The following is a 16,392-nucleotide window of genomic DNA, read 5'->3' as shown; positions in this document are numbered from 1 at the left end:
CGGATACGTATCTTTTCAGGCTTTCAAGGTAAGTCTCTTGCTCTTTCGGTGTCTTCAGTGTAATTGATGGGTTAGAAAAGTTGCGTCTAATTCTTTTTGATACTTTTGTCTGGAGATATCCATGTCCATCTCTTGTGTGTCTTCAAGTTGAACATGGTGTTGGTAATTTTCAAATTGTATTCGTATGCATACTGAATGAGTCTTTCTCCACGTATACTTCTCGCTCCATATCCATATTGCCCAGTAACTGTGTGTTCGTGCTGTTTCGGTTTCCCTATTTGTGCGTTGAAGTCTCCCATGGAGATTATGTTTTCAGTCGAGATAGAATCGTGAGCTTTAGCCAGATCTTCATAGAACGTATCTATATCTTCCTGCGACGAGCCTTCAGTAGGTGCATGCGCTTGTATAATGGCGAATGGCTGACTTTCCAGAGCAATTTCTAATATACACACTCTATCTGATATTCCGATAAAAGTTATGATGTCTGCTTTATATTTTTTCTTTACTAAAAAGCCCACACCGAGTTGACCTTTGCTTTTTCCAAGATAGTACATAATGTAATCGTCGTCTTCGATAATATTTTCTCCTGGACGACGGACCTCGCATAGTCCCAGTATATCATGATTGATGTTTTTTAATGCTGCTTTAAGTTCTATAAGTTTTGTTGCTGATGAAAGTGATCTAACATTAAAAGTGCAAATGTTCAATTTGTTTTTATTTCTCGCATTCCTTGGAGGGTTTTGGTCGTAATCTCCCACGGTGACCGGCCGGCTTGGGAGATGGTTTTTATTACTTGCTTGAATATTGATTACTTTTTCTGTGTGAGAGAGGGTTGGTAATTGCTATTTATTTGAGGGTTTATTTTCTTGAATTGTGAGTGCATTGTTGGGGTTCTTGTTGGTTAAGAAATTGAGCATGCCTGGTTTCAGAACACCTTCAGATATGCTTGATGATCTGTGTGTTGGTGTTTGCGCTTTATTTTTCTTGCTAACTTGTGCCTTTTGCTCGGTTCTAGATTGGTTGATTATATTTTCAGGGGAGCTAGAAAGATTCCATTTTTTCTTTTCGGCCGTGATGGTTTTTTTGGGTAGTATTACTATTTTATCATATTTAATTGTTGCTAAGTTTCCTTTTTCTCTCTCTAACTTCACTTGTTCCTGTAATATCTTCCTTTTTTCCAATATATTTTTAGGGTAGTCTGTTTTGATGTAATATGGGGTGTCTTTTAAAGCATCTCTTTTTTTAAATATCTCTATCTTTGTACCTAGTGTAGAAAACGTAATGATGGTTGGACGGGGCTTTACCCCTCTTTTTCCTATTTTCCTTATTTCTTGTATATCTCTGCGTTCCAAGTTAATAGAAAAGTATTGTACCACGAAGTTTATTATACTTGTTTCTAAGTTCGAATATGATGTATCAGTATCTTCCAGACCAAAAAATACAATATTTCTCTGTCTAGCTTGTTTTTCAATAAAATATAATCTCTTTTCCTGGTTTTCTATTTTTCCCTTCAGATTATGGAATTTTTCTTCCCATACTTTGAATTTTTCTTCTATTGTAGTGTTTATATTCCGAGTTACTTGTTGCGTGACATTTTCGCCATTCTTTATAATCGTTGTTTTTTGCTCGTCTAGTTCGCTTTGTATTTTAATGAGAGCATTCAAGATTTCTTCCATGTTTATGAATAAATTTTTCTATTATCAAATTTATTAGATATCACTGGGGCCCTCTTGCGGGTCACTGGCGTATTATTTACTTAGCTTTATTGATTTAGAATTCGCCACAGGGTTTGAGGCAGTTGTATCGATTGTATGTAGACGGTACACGTAACACTCAATAGATGGCGCCTTTTTCATAATTATTTTTGCAACTCATGTTACGAACGAGGTTATAATTTGTTACTTAATTTAAAAGTTCCAAAAGTTCACTGATATTATTATTGACTTTAGTTTTTACACTTTTTTGTATGAAATGTTTGTAAAGATTTTGATCAGTTTCTCGAAAAGTCACTTTGTCCTTCAAAAAAGGAACCGTGGTTGTCACTAGAATGATTTCACTATTTGTTATTTATTTAGCTGTTCACTATCACTGTCCACAGCATACGATCAGGAATAAAACATTTTTTCACTGTTTCACTACTTTTTGATACTTTTTATGCACTAGTTACTATTTTAATTAATATTCTTTACGGAGCCTATGTCAACAATCGCACAGGAGCGCCCTCTCATCAAGTTAGTCAAGTTAGTTTATATAGCTAATGTAAAATATTGTTGTCTTCTCTTTGGGAAAAACGAATAAACTATTCTACATATAGATACCAGTGGCGAAGGGTGAAAATTTTCAAAAGGTAACCCGAAGAAATATTTTTTTCTACAGTTAACATGTAATACGCTGTTCACAATAAATTAAAATCAATAAAATATTATAATACGTGATAATTTCCTTCTAACATAAGCATTATTTCTAAATTCTAAATTTAACAAATAATCACATATTTTGAACATAGGTACTTATTTAAAAGAGCCCAACATAAATTAATAAGCCACACTATACACAAACAATTATTATTCTAGTTATATAGTTATGTTTTTCATTTATTATTTTAAGTTAATTTACAAAAGGTAACCCGGTAGGAATTAGCTTGTATGGACGCTTCGCCACTGATAGATACGCGCATTTGTTTTGGACGCTTGTAGCGTAAAGCATTAGCTATTGGCGTTGAAAGTGAATTTTTTAAGTTTATTCTTCACACTCGATGGTAAAATCACAGTTATACAGCAAGATATTTATTTATTTGCCACTTAACAACTACTTTTACAGGGTAGCCTTAATACAGTAGTGTTTTTTCTTATACTACTTAAGTATTTATACTATACTATAAAATTATCCTTAAATCGATATTTACTATCTTTAAATATGTAAACCGTTGTAACCAGACGAACACCTGCGTACGAAAAACCGAACTTTCAACATAATATTTTATGATTTTTTTCAATATAAATTATTACATTATAAAATAAATATTCAATCAAAGTCTAACAAATGGGAAAATTCTCACATAAGGAATTTCTACAACGCGACGTAAATTCGCGACGTGGAAGGTACTTGCCAAAGTTGGGACAAATTTATTGGATTACTTTTTTAATATCGTCCCATAACGTTAGAGGCATACGAGGTTTGCACACGGCTTTTCTCGTGTTTTGATAATTTTGTATTCAATATATCTCTTCATCCTATTATTACCATTATAAATAGGAAAATTTATGAAAATGTTTGCTAACAGTTCATGTATAAACGGCTGTTAGATTAAATTTGGCACAAATATAAACCAAGTCTTGGATTAACATATGGGCTACTTTTTAAGCCACGTGCACAAGAGGACTTTTATTTCAGTAAAAAGCTTTCAGACGGATGGGACTCGAAGATAAGATGGCATGATATGAAAATTCAAGAAATCCGATGACTCTCAATTGAACTCTGGCTTTTGATCTTAAAATCGTAACTCACAGTTCGGTATAAAACACTCATTGACGCTTATAATTCCCGAAGGAGTAGACAGAGGCACAACTGAAGCACTGAATTTCCGCCATTTATATTCCGTCCCAAGACGTGACAGGGGCAAGTCCCTGTCATATCGGGCACAAAACCCAGACTCCTGGCTGATACAGAGTAGAAAGACTCAATAATACTGCCAGACCCAAGGATCGAACCCGAGACCTCAGCAATGCAATCATACCGTAATACAACTACGCCGCCGAGGCAGTCAGTCTGTATAATATGCGATAATATCACAATTTCTTGGTGTATTCAATATTACATAGAAAATCTGCGTGAAAAAGAATATCAGTGTTGTTACACTTATAAAAAACGAAAAACAAGCCGCTGACCTAACGTTGAGCATCACAAGAGTCAAACAGCAGTATCATACGTAATCATTATCGAAGTATCAAATAAAATATTTGTTCCCAATCACTATTCCTCCAATCAGTTTATAAGAGTATTCCTACAAAGTCTTCAATAAAATAATTACCACTGAACAGCATAGTCCATTTTGCTATAAAAACTGTAAAACATAATTATCCTCTCGTCAATTTAGAAAACAAAACGCCCTGACGACCAACCACTGTAAAATCGTTTACACGTTAAAGATAAAACCGTTTAAATAAATAAAAGGAAAAGATAAATGTAACATAATAAAAGTGGATAGTAGGTAATAATGTGGGGAATGTCTGCCGGCGACAGTGGCTTGTTTCCGCCCCAATGGAGGACGACGGTGCATTTACAACTGACGATATCAAGACTCCGATACGATTCCGATATTTTATACAAAATTCGGTTACTTTTTAATGGGTTTGATTGTGAATTTTATGTCAGAAGAAGGATTGGACATTACGAAACATAATATCGAATGTACTTTCCGTGTGCAGAAAGTAAATAGTTTAGTGCTATAAGACTGTTGTAAACTTTATTTAAATTTCTATGTAGTCTTGGTACTTTTATACAGACGTTGCTATTCTTTAAGTGCGTGTTGTTCAGCTCTTCGTTAAATAGTATTAAAAAGAAAGAAGAACGAAAGAAAGAAAAGATTTATTATTGAACTCAAACAGTATAACCTGCAAAGTAACATAACAAAAACATAAAACTAGAAATATAAATTATATCTATTGTGCCATCAACGCTTCATTTAGCTTCTTGTTCCACCAGTCTGATTCCGCAGCACTTATTTAGTTACTAAATACGTTAAAAGAATATTTAATTAAAATTACCTTTTTTTCCTAAACTGTCACGATAAACGGAGTAAATTGAAAGTGCAATGGCAACGAACAAGAAATGTCAGGTCAAACTACACCATCTGAACCCGAACGGTTACCTATTGCAGCTCGCCATTGTAGCGGGATTTCATCGTAACAATGGTTGCTACACAATTAAGGTCTAAATTTATTTTAATTCTAGTACCCTTCCACCAACAAAACAAATCTAATAAAATCATGCCGCTCACATCTGCAGACCCGATTGAACGTGTCAATCTATAACTCCCTAACAGTCAAAGTAGACCTTTCACACACCACCGACCCGGCTTCCGAAGCGCTCCGTTTTGTAAAGAATCGTCACAATGGGACGTGCATATTGAAGTTTGCTCGGTGCTACGCTTTACATTTCTATTGGTATCGTGGTTGCATATGTTTTCATTAGGTTTCCGAAGCAAAAGTATTCTATAAAATATGAAATGTCATCTTATGTGCATTTCCTATACTGTAACAAGTAATAAGTACTTACAGTTTCTAAACCTATTTATTTATCTCATGCTCGTCCATGGTAGATAAAACAGTTATTGTCTACAGCAAGTTTAGATATTACTGATATAACGTTTGTTGTTAATATTAAGGTCAGTTCACACTCACCGTCCCTTGACGGAGTCGATGACGTTGTCTCCGCTGGGCTCGGGCTGGAGCTGCATGCCGCCCTGCGCCCACGTCACTGTCAGCCAATCTGGAACAACACACTTGATGAAGGGTTGGGACAAAAACGCGTATACTAGGTGCGACGGGTCATCGTCGCCGCGGATTTTTATTTGCATTGTTTATGCTACTAATCGTAGTCGGGCAAACCATAAGTTCCTGCTCTCAATTGCAAGATTGGACACATCGTGTGAGTTTTAGGCAGAATTAGACAAGTTAATAAACAGCAGACCTACTTTTGTTTTACATATATTGTATAAATTAAAAAGCTTTCTGATAGTGTGTTGTTAAGGATTTCAATTACTTCTACATAATAAAACCAAAACTAGTATTAAAGATTCCTGTAACGGTCTTTATATTAATATCTTGTCCCAAGATTTATTAAATTATCGTCAATATTATAACCCAGAGTCAAGCCCGATACATTTTTTAAATAAGTAACTGAATGAAGATACCAGCTTGTCTGATAATAAGCCACAACTGCCTATAAAACACAATTTAAACAGCACCTGTATTGCATTCCACTGCTGTGGCGAAGGGTGAAATATTCTGAAATGGAAGCCGACACAAAATATAGATACTAATACAATACAATTATAATTAGTTTTTAACGCACTATGCTATAAATATCAATTATTTATTTATTAAAAGTATTGTTTATTTTAATAGTTTGCTGACATATGTTACAAAAGGGAAGCCGGTAGGAATCGGGTTATGTGGACCCTTCAACACTGCGCTGTAGTCTCTCTGAACCATAAAATGTTTAAAGTAACGTTGTATTTTAATAAATAATAATTATAATTAAGTATACTGACAATATCGTGGAAACGGAACGTATTGTGTAAGCAAAAGACATTGACGAAATGGTAATTTCGTACTTTGATATCTATGAAATATTTTATTATAGTAAAATATTGTCATATCCACATTAAATATATTAAAATGTATCATTTCTGAGAAATGGTAATGTGTTGAGTAATAACGTATATAACTCACGTCAGTTTATGAGTTTTTGTGGAAGTCTCGCGAGGTCCCGCGGGACGGACCCGTCTCCCGCGGGCGTTTTATTTGAATGATACGTTGGCTATAGTTGTGGCAATCTTAACAATTTAGATATTTCGTAGGAAATCCTTTAATGATTTACTAGCTTTTCGGAAGAAAGTTTTTTTTGGGACATAAGTTCCGCTATATATTTTTCCAGGATAAAAATTGCCTATAAGACTCTGGGAGGGATTCCCAGGAACCCCAATTACCTCTATATCAAATTTAATCGAAATCTGCTTCGTAGTTTTTGAGTTTATCGCATTTAGACAGAAAAATGCGGCAAAAGACTTTGTTCTATACACGAACTAACTAACCATAACAAACTCAAATAGACATGTAGCCCCAAACACACACACCTCTGACTTTTCTAAAAATTATGTGTGTATTCTTTGTGAATTATCGGTGAAGGAAAACATCGTGAGGAAACCTGCATACCTGAGAAATTCTCTATTAGGAATTTTTGAGGTTGTGTGAAGTCTACCAACCCGCACTAGGCTAGGCCAGCGTGGTGGACTAAGGCCTATTCCCTCTCAGTAGTAGAGGAGGCCCGTGCCCAACAGTGGGACGGTATATAATACAGGGCTGATATTATATTATATATTATTTGAACAATACGGAACTAAGGTAATTAAAAATGAACTATAGTTTGTAATGTAGTCCAAAAAAATCAAACTTTTTACCAACGGATTGGTAAAAAGTTTGATTTCCTCAACCCGAGTGTTTATACACTTTTTTTTATTTTCACATATAGGACATGTATATTAACTTAACTAAATATTTATACGTCGTACCTACCTTGTAACCATGCTGAAATGAAGGCGTGAATTTATGTTTACCTAATATTTTCGATACATAGATACTCAATGTCCACTACATACAAGTATACCACAATAAACATATCTAGACACTTCACATAACGAATGAATTCCGTTACTCCCTACAACACAGCTATAAGATAGAAGTGGACACGTGGAGCCAGCTGAGCCCCGTTAATATTAAATAAGAGAAAATACTACTACATTTCTTATCACTGCTAGGCTCAGACATTCTGCGAACAAACATGTACGAACACTGGGTTGGGTAAGGGGTGTGGTAGGATTAGAGTACTTCAAATCTCCGACGTATCTATTGGACTTTAATGTTTACTTCGTGAGAATGAACTCTAATATACCAATAGGAGAACCTGAAATTCAACCACTTTGCAAAAAATATCCAGTACTTATATACCTGTTATGTAAAATTATTTTTAGGTTTTGAGTGTTTTTAAAGGCGGTTTAATTTTATGTTAAAATGATTTTTATTATTTTTTTATATTTATATCGGGGCGCGGCATTAACCCCACTGCACCTGAAACCGACCACCATCGTCGTATAGGTGACCCTTTTACAATAACGCCTAACTTCACCCCACTCAGACCCGAAACGTAATCACACAAACATTTGTCTCGGCCTCGTTCCCAGCTGGCGCATCTCGCTCCACACCTGATGTTATATCTATATTGAAAACGCAATCCTCTAAACACTCGTATAATCACAGCTGTCGCAAAATGTCATTCATTCACTCGTTCGTTCTGAATGGTTCAGATGTTCTGTTCGATTGGAAATTGACACGGAATATTACGAGGAACTTTAACCTAAAATCCGAATTAAGCGTACGATAGTGAACCAAGACTTTTTAAAAATATTTGGTATCATTAACATATACAATCAAATTAGCATATCTTAATCAATATTAAATATTGAAGCTCTATTTGAAGTCAATATTTAACCTTGCATGATGCGTTATTTCAACTAAACGTTGTTAATAACTTATGTTAATTCTTATAAAGATGACTGAGGTAATAATATCTTAAACAACGGACCAGTTTCACTAGATTATCAACATTATCCCTGAACGCCACCTCACTGTTCCTGCTACAGTCATCAGTTTAACCCGGGTTGAGACGCAAAATCTATAAATTTAAAACAATTGTGACCCCAAGTCTTATCCAATAACCCCATTCATTATCGTATTAATATGGCCATTATATTTGACATAGTTTGTGGAACTACGGCGCTCGGGATCGCTCGGAATCCTTTTATGCGTTGATGAATGGCATTCGGCAAACATTCGCTAAGACTGCTATTGTTGCGCGTGTTGCGCTCGGAGCCGGGAGATAACCTTTTATTCAAATTATATTAAGACTAGCTAATTATATTGACTTGGGTTAGGCCGTATGAAATCTACTGGTTCATTTGTGGGGCGTCTGATTTTGTATTACCTAATTTAGCCGCTAAACTTATTTTTTTTTTTTTAGTAAGCGTCCCTGCTGTCGACATCGAGGGAAACTTGGGAACGAGATATTGGAATTCCCCAGCTTTGCGACTGCAGAGGCCCGATGGGGAATGGAAAGGAGTGAATGGAGAGTCACTTCCACCCAGAGCTTACAACGACAAATATAATAATAATATCAGCCGTGTATTATATACTTGCCCACTGCTGAGCACGGGTCTCCTCTACTACTGAGAGGGATTAGGCCCTAGGTCCACCACGCTGGCCCAGTGCCGATTGGTAGACTTCACACACCTTCGAAATTCCTATAGAGAACTTCTTAGATGTGCAGGTTTCCTCACGATGTATCCCTTCACCGTTAAAACGAACGATAAATTCACAAAGAATACACAAATGATTTTAGAAAAGTCAGAGGTGTGTGCCCTTGGGATTTGAACCTGCGGACATTCATCTTCGCAGTCCGTTCCACACCCAACTAAGCTATCGCCGCTTACAACGACAAATATTCGTATAATATTATCTAGGCATGCAGATAATATTACACATCACAACCAAAATATCATATAAAAAATATAACTGATTGTAAAATTGCTACTTGAGAAACCAATACGAAAGAATATAAAAATAATGAATGACATATAATAAAACCGAATATCCACGCCAGCCACGAAAAGCTACTTATGATTCTAATATACGATACTTGATAAGACAGTCTCAAAAGGTAGCTTAAAAATGAGTCTTTGAAACCCTCATTATGATGCCTCAAAAATGTCGAGTCAGTCCCTTTCATAAACATGGAATATTTTAGGTCTAATGAAAATATATTTTCCCTTTTTTATAATTTTCCAAACGCACACGAATGGGGAATTAATTAACAGTTATGTCATAACTTGAATGTGGAGAGAGTTTCTATATTTTTTTTTTATCGGAATTTTTACAATTTCATTACCTACCTACATTATATTTTGTAAATTTAGCATAATTATTCAAATTATATCCTTATAACTCCACTGATAGGACTCGAGCTAGGATCTTTTCTTTCGCCAGAAATGTCTTCCGTTTTTCTATGGTTCCTATTTCGTTCAAACCCCTCCAAGCAGAATTTAATTTGGATACTGTCCATAAAACCATGTAATCATTCTATTCCCAGCGAAGACGCGGGCAGAAACAAGTCGAGTCATAAATGTACGCAATAAACCGGGGTCTTACAAGGTTCATTAATTAATTCCATCTTGAAGGAATATTTTCGATAGTTCTGACCTTTCCAAAATCTCATTACAAGCTAATATCTGCGCTCAATTAGGGCGTGCGAATCCCGGGAATTAGCGACGGGATCCCGTGAAATTGTCATGTTCCGTATACACGGCTATTTCCCACTTCCTCTTATGTTGATCCCGATTATGAAAGGGATTATAAAGGAGAGTTTTAGTTAATTAGTGTTAGAAGAATTTAGATAGATATTTCGTATATCAGGGGGCCTATTCCGTCTACGGGGGCATATCCGTATTTTTGCAATTACGGGCGCTCTGATCGTAGGACAGCTTAGCCTTATCGGTAAAAAGTTGATCTTTGTACTATTTTACCTATACGGCTATCGAAGCTATCCTTCAAATAGAACACCCGTAATTGCCAAAAAAAAATGAAATCGCCTCTAAAAACGGAATAGGACCTCTGATCTTACTTAATTTTAAATATAATTATATTAAAGCATTTCCCTCATGAAACGTCGTCGTGGAATTTTCAATTATTTTCGAACCTTTAATATTTAAACACCTTAACGAAAAATGCCACCTTAAAGCAGATTTATATTTTTTTAGCTCTTATATATTTGGGTATTTATGGTTCAGCTACCATCAGGCTAGAAGTGGTAGCATTGCATTTTTGTCCCATTATATTACATTATAGAATACTAAAATGTTTTACAGTTACACATCAGTTTAAATTGGAGAAACCGATTTAATCTGCAATGTAACATTTTATGAAACTTAAACTGCACCATCCCGCGGTATTTAAAAAACAAATCCCGCAATCACCGGGATTGGATAATTTATAGGCGATCTCTATTTGCGATAAATTCTAGGGCTCCTTAAAGTATGTTAGAAAGCTAACGACAACCGCGTGACTAGTGCAAAATATTTTTTTGGTTAAAAACGGTCTAGTATTTTTAGAGACTCACGCTACATTTGCTGGTGGTGGGATATATTTTATATCCGCCCGAATAGCAACCACCGTACACAAGGCGTTAAAACCTCTCAAAGTGGCCCACGTAAGTGTGTGTGTATATCCGGTTCCAACGGGCCGGCATAATTGTGTCGACTGCCGAGGGTTAATCATCTCTCGTCAATTGACATTCTATTGGACCCCACTCTACTCACCATTAGGTACAGTGTGTTCACAATGCAGTGCCCTTAAAATAATACCTCATTGCTTTATATCGTGTGCGCTGTCGAAATTACAAAATTATACAATCAAGATAATGGACAACACTCCCAAACGCATAAACAAAAATAAGGTACTTTTCCTGCACAAGTCAAGTTCCACGATACAACATCTACGTAATATGGTCCCACATCGAACCAAATTAATATCGAACAGAAGAGACCCAGGGACAAAATCTCCTAGACCATTAACCACCCACCTCATATCCTCTGAGGTCTGTCGAGGTCCATTTTAATCGAGTCCCGACACAAAGGCGTGATTTATGCAAAGCGCCGGATTGCTGTAGATCGCCTAACGACTTAGGCCTTTTAGTGCCTATTCAATGCTTATTAAAGACTGGCTATTGATGGGTAAATAGGTATGTTTTTGAGATAATAATGTTATTATGATCGCAGCAGCTTTTTACATTGGTCGTAAGAACAGAGCGGTATAAATATGTGAGTACTACTATATGTTATCTGGTGTCATCTATAAGTTCAGCTAATACCAGCATTTATATGGTTTATTTTAAACTATTAATTATGAATGTAAATTATCGTTAATGTATATTAATAGTTGGATAAGTTTTCTCCGTATTCTTTTTTATTTTATTGATTTGGATACGATAGGTCCCTCTCAGTAGTAGAGGAGGCTGTGCAACAGTGGGACTGGGCTTATATTATTATAACATATATTATAGCAATGAGATTCACCTCTGGAACAGTTCCTAAATAAAAAACAAAAAATTTTGTTCCGTCCAAAATATATACCGAAGCATTTTAAATGTTTTTAATTTCTCGCTTTTAGAATAGACGAAGACTGTAAAGCCGTAAGACTTTGAGAAACGCCTGAATAATAATTAAATCGAATAATATTCATATAAAGCTTTGAAAATGGAATGAAGGCGGTATTCAAAGTATTACTTGGCGTCCACTGCAGCAGACTCAAAGAAATGGTTCAAAATTAAATATTAGTGCGGCTTCGTTTGAGTCGGTCTACTGCGATCCCTCATCCTTTGATATTGGTATAAATTATTTTCCGAAGTAACTTTAAGTACACAAAAAAATCTGCTATAGATTTCTATAATAAATATAACGAATTATTATAATTAAATGTTTAAACAGAAGCTGATTGTAGGGTTGGTTTGAAATATCCTAGTGTTTGTTTACGGATTTTCAGTAAGAATTTGTGTTTGCTATCATAGTTTATGGACAGCCGTGTTGTATACTATCGGGCGAGTGACTTGCTCGATAATAAGTAAAATGTCAAAACCGTATAAATGGCAGGATGGCAAGGTAGAATTTAATAAACGCGCTAAGTTTTAAAATAATTGGCAAAAGTAGCATACGCCTTATAAAGCCGACTCGGCCTCGAGATCCATAATATTTACTGGTATCCATACTTTCATAAACTATTAAATTCATCTTTGAGTCCCAAGAGCTCGTGAACGTTTCCAACTCCCCAACTTAAGCAATTAACTGCCATCCTCCGCATTTGGTATAATAAACGTCCTCCAAGATGCATCGTCGAGCTGAATCTTACAGAATCAATAACGGATAGTTAATGAGTTCCTTGACTTAGTTTGACAATAGAATTTGAATGAAAATCACCAAGTCTGTGAGTAAATTACATTCAAGATTCGGTAGAATAATATTCTTTAGTTGCTCCAGTGTACACTTAATACCCTATCAGGTAAAACGAATGTTTGTGATGGTAATTGCCACCAACGATTGGTCATACAAGCAACCCTACACAGCAAATATAATACAAGTACTTGCTTCGGCAGTACATATACTAAAATTGGAACGATACAGAGAAGATTAGCATTAATATAATACATAAAAATGGTCAATAATTACATGCCATGTCCGAAAAACCAGGACAGTCCTTGCACACTGACTAAATAGGCAAAAGCAGTATCCATCCATATAAACTCTCACATCTGAGTGGACGTACCTACATCTTTGAAGAAAATACTCCACTATGCCAATATAAAACTACATTTCTCAATACTTCAACATTTTCGAAACAGTCTTATTTGCTGACGTTACCATTCCGAAGCAAAATCTACACGATGTATGCCCGTACACTTCACTGAACACGATCTCTGTCTTGCTCACTCTTGTTGTAAATCGTATCTTTACCTCGCTCTAGCCCCAAGCCAGATCGTGTTTGCGGAGACGCAATGGAGTATACAAAAATGCTGTTTACTGTATTTCAGAATCTCGTGCTGTTTTATTTATAAAGTCTGTCTTCATTGCTATTTTATTCAAGTAGCTGATGGGTTGGTTTTAATAAATGAGATATTGGAATATAGCTTGTCATGTCTTCAAATGGGTTAGCGATGAGTGGCATGGACAAGTGTCAAATGAAAGCTAAAGGAACTATCCATAACGTAACGTCACTGCCATTACGGTGCATGTGTGCGGACGAGATGGCGAGATATTTCCACTACACTCAGATCAGTGCTTATGATATATGAAGATGAATTACTGCTATTTAAAAAACGTAAAACCGATATAATCCTTTGTATAATTTTCAAAATTATAAACGCCCGATCGTACACACACACACAACATTTATCCCCGAAGGGGTATGCAGAGGCGCAACCATGGCACCCACTTTTCGCCAAGTGTGTTCCGTCCTACGATGTGATAGGGGGCGAGCCTATCGACATATCGGGCACAAATTCCAGACTCCGGGCTGATACCGAGCAGAAAAACCCAAATATCACTTTGCCCGACCTGGGATTCGAACCCAGGACCTCAGAGCGCTGCCGTACCGCGCATGCAGTACAACTACGCCACCGTACATAACTCCTATTACATCACAACACTCTTATATTAATAAAAAATGAATGCAACAGTTGGGCTTTTAGCTAATTCTTTATCTATGAAGGATTGAGATAGTACTCTGAGCATTATAATATATAATAAACTGACCTATTTTATACTAAATCCTTATCAATACAGACCTACACCTAACCAATAAAACTATCCACTCAGACATCAATATAAATTTTATTCGCCGCGCAGATACCATTTGCTACCGCGACCGAACATCAGCATAAGCCGGTCATACATTTGTTCGTTAAGTTTCTCTTAGTCTAGTGGCATGTGTGGATAAACTGCGAGGTTCTGGATTGGATCCCAAGTCGGTTTAACAATGAAGGGTAAAGGTGGTCTGATAGCATGACTGGCCATAACACCACAAAAATTTTAAATTACAAAATACTGAGAACCATAGCACTATGCACGTCACTTTGAGACACTGGCGGCAGTTTTAATACAGAAATCTCACGTTTGAGTAGGATCTTAAGTAGCCATTTAACTTAAATGAAGCTTGAGCAATCAATTAAGCGTCTTTTGTCAAATATTAGACGCTATCTTATAAACTAAGCTCAGCTGTCAAAATTCGTATTACAATGTGGCCTTATCACCTATGATATCATTTGAGATGCTGATATCGCACTATAGAGCAAAATTGAGCTACACACATTAATACGACCCTAGATGTTAGATGTATATTATAATAATATTAGTCCTGTATTATACTAACCCACTGCTGGACACAGGGTTCCTCTTTTACTGAAAGGGCTTAATTCTTAGTCGACCACGCTGACCTAGTGCGGTTGGCAATCTTCACATACCCTCAAAATCACACAGAACTTTTAAGGCATACAAGTTCTCACCATAATTCTCTCACTGTTACAGCAAGCGAAAGTCACAAAGAATAAACACATAGCCTTTCGAAGAATCAGAGGTGCGTGCCCTTGGGTTTTTAACGGGACGTCATTCGTCTCAGCAGTCTGTTCCACTCCCAACTAAACTATCGCCGCTTATTTTTTTTTTCTCATAATCGGCAGTAAGTAACTGCACTGGCTACGAAATTGAGTCAAAACTAAATATCCAACTGGTTGTAGTAATGTCGTGTCTTGTAGAACTATTGACAAAGTATGCGCGACGCTTTAATTTTTAATCTCACTCAATGTAGTTAACAATGTCGAGACTATATAATAAATGTTGCGTTAGAGTATTAATTAAAGAGATACGTTGTGGTTCATAATGGAGTAAGCTCTAATTAATATCTACAAATGCTCGTTAAAAACACTTTCATAAATATAATTGTTAATAAATCTACACTAGTAGCAGTTAGTCTACAAAAAAGGTTTTATATCGAATAGTCTACTTAGGTATACACTACACTGAGTACTTTATCAATTAAATTTAGAGATTTTAAAGTTTGGATGTATAGGAGATTATGTCTTAAACTACTGCTTAGATTTTGACAATTCTTTCACCAATCGAAACCCCAAGTATTCCCTTTTTTTTAGCGGGGAAAGAACGCATTATCGCTACCACCAGGGGGGGGGGGACGATTATGTTGGTGTCACCGGTCTTACGGCCCAATGTCGGCACTCGGGAGTATAGCATCATCCGGGGGAGTATTGAACTGCATGCTATTATCTACCTATTTTTCAATACAGGGAAAAGACATTCACCCAGCTGGAGAGAGCAAAGGCTACATGCTGATGGTAGGATATTTGCATCCACCTGGATAGCGACCACCATAGATAATGTGTACACCCATCCTAGTCCAGGTATGCCACGATCTGTTATCAGCTTATGTATATACGGTTTCAAAAGACCGGCTTAATTGCGTCAACTGGCAAGGAATAAACATCTCTCGTCTACACACTATCTGGGCCGTCTACACTTGCCATCAGGTGTAGTAGGATCGCCTTCCCGTGTACGTTTAAAAACTCTTTCTTATAAAAATACAGAATCAAAATTGTAGAACAAGCAAAACCACTCGTCTCGGCGAGTGTATAAAAGTTCAAAGACTTTTTTATTAGGCAAATGTTTGAGTTGGAAAGCAAATACGATTAAAGGCCTCAGACCCATCCCCCGGTGAACTTCACAAGTATTGCTATTGAAGATGCGAATAACAAATTGTATGGTTACTTTGAGTATATTAATTTATGTTTATGTGTTTTGTGTAGTCTCCTTGTACACGTAGGGATGTTGGTTTTAGATAATACTGGCAATCTAGTATTTGGGTTCTGGTTGGATATACTCGTATATTTAATTACTTACTTTAATCACTTGTAATTGACTAAACATCTTATGTTTTAGAATCAAGGAGGTCAATGCTATGTACTTTGTAATGAAACGTTTTTAATGTCACTCTTTGTGAACTG

At 36.2% G+C, this 16,392-nt stretch overlaps 1 protein-coding gene and 1 pseudogene across 1 annotated transcript in view; one reads left to right on the top strand and one right to left on the bottom strand.

Annotated features, from left to right (window-relative positions):
- LOC115448114 (atrial natriuretic peptide-converting enzyme) overlaps positions 1–5,578 on the bottom strand; it is a 61,052-nt gene extending 55,474 nt beyond the window's left edge. The window contains exon 1 of the mRNA XM_037442797.1: positions 5,403–5,578. Coding sequence (XP_037298694.1) covers positions 5,403–5,578 — 176 coding nt within the window. The remainder of the gene's footprint in view (positions 1–5,402) is intronic.
- A 7,384-nt stretch (positions 5,579–12,962) lies between these two features.
- Positions 12,963–13,051, top strand: LOC119190640 (annotated as a pseudogene).
- Positions 13,052–16,392: the final 3,341 nt, after the last annotated feature.

The sequence above is a fragment of the Manduca sexta genome, chromosome 25 (genome assembly GCF_014839805.1).
Source record: "Manduca sexta isolate Smith_Timp_Sample1 chromosome 25, JHU_Msex_v1.0, whole genome shotgun sequence".
NCBI lineage: Eukaryota > Metazoa > Arthropoda > Insecta > Lepidoptera > Sphingidae > Manduca > Manduca sexta.
The sequence above is the reverse complement of the archived record's forward strand: the minus strand, read 5'-3'. Positions and strand labels throughout refer to the sequence as shown.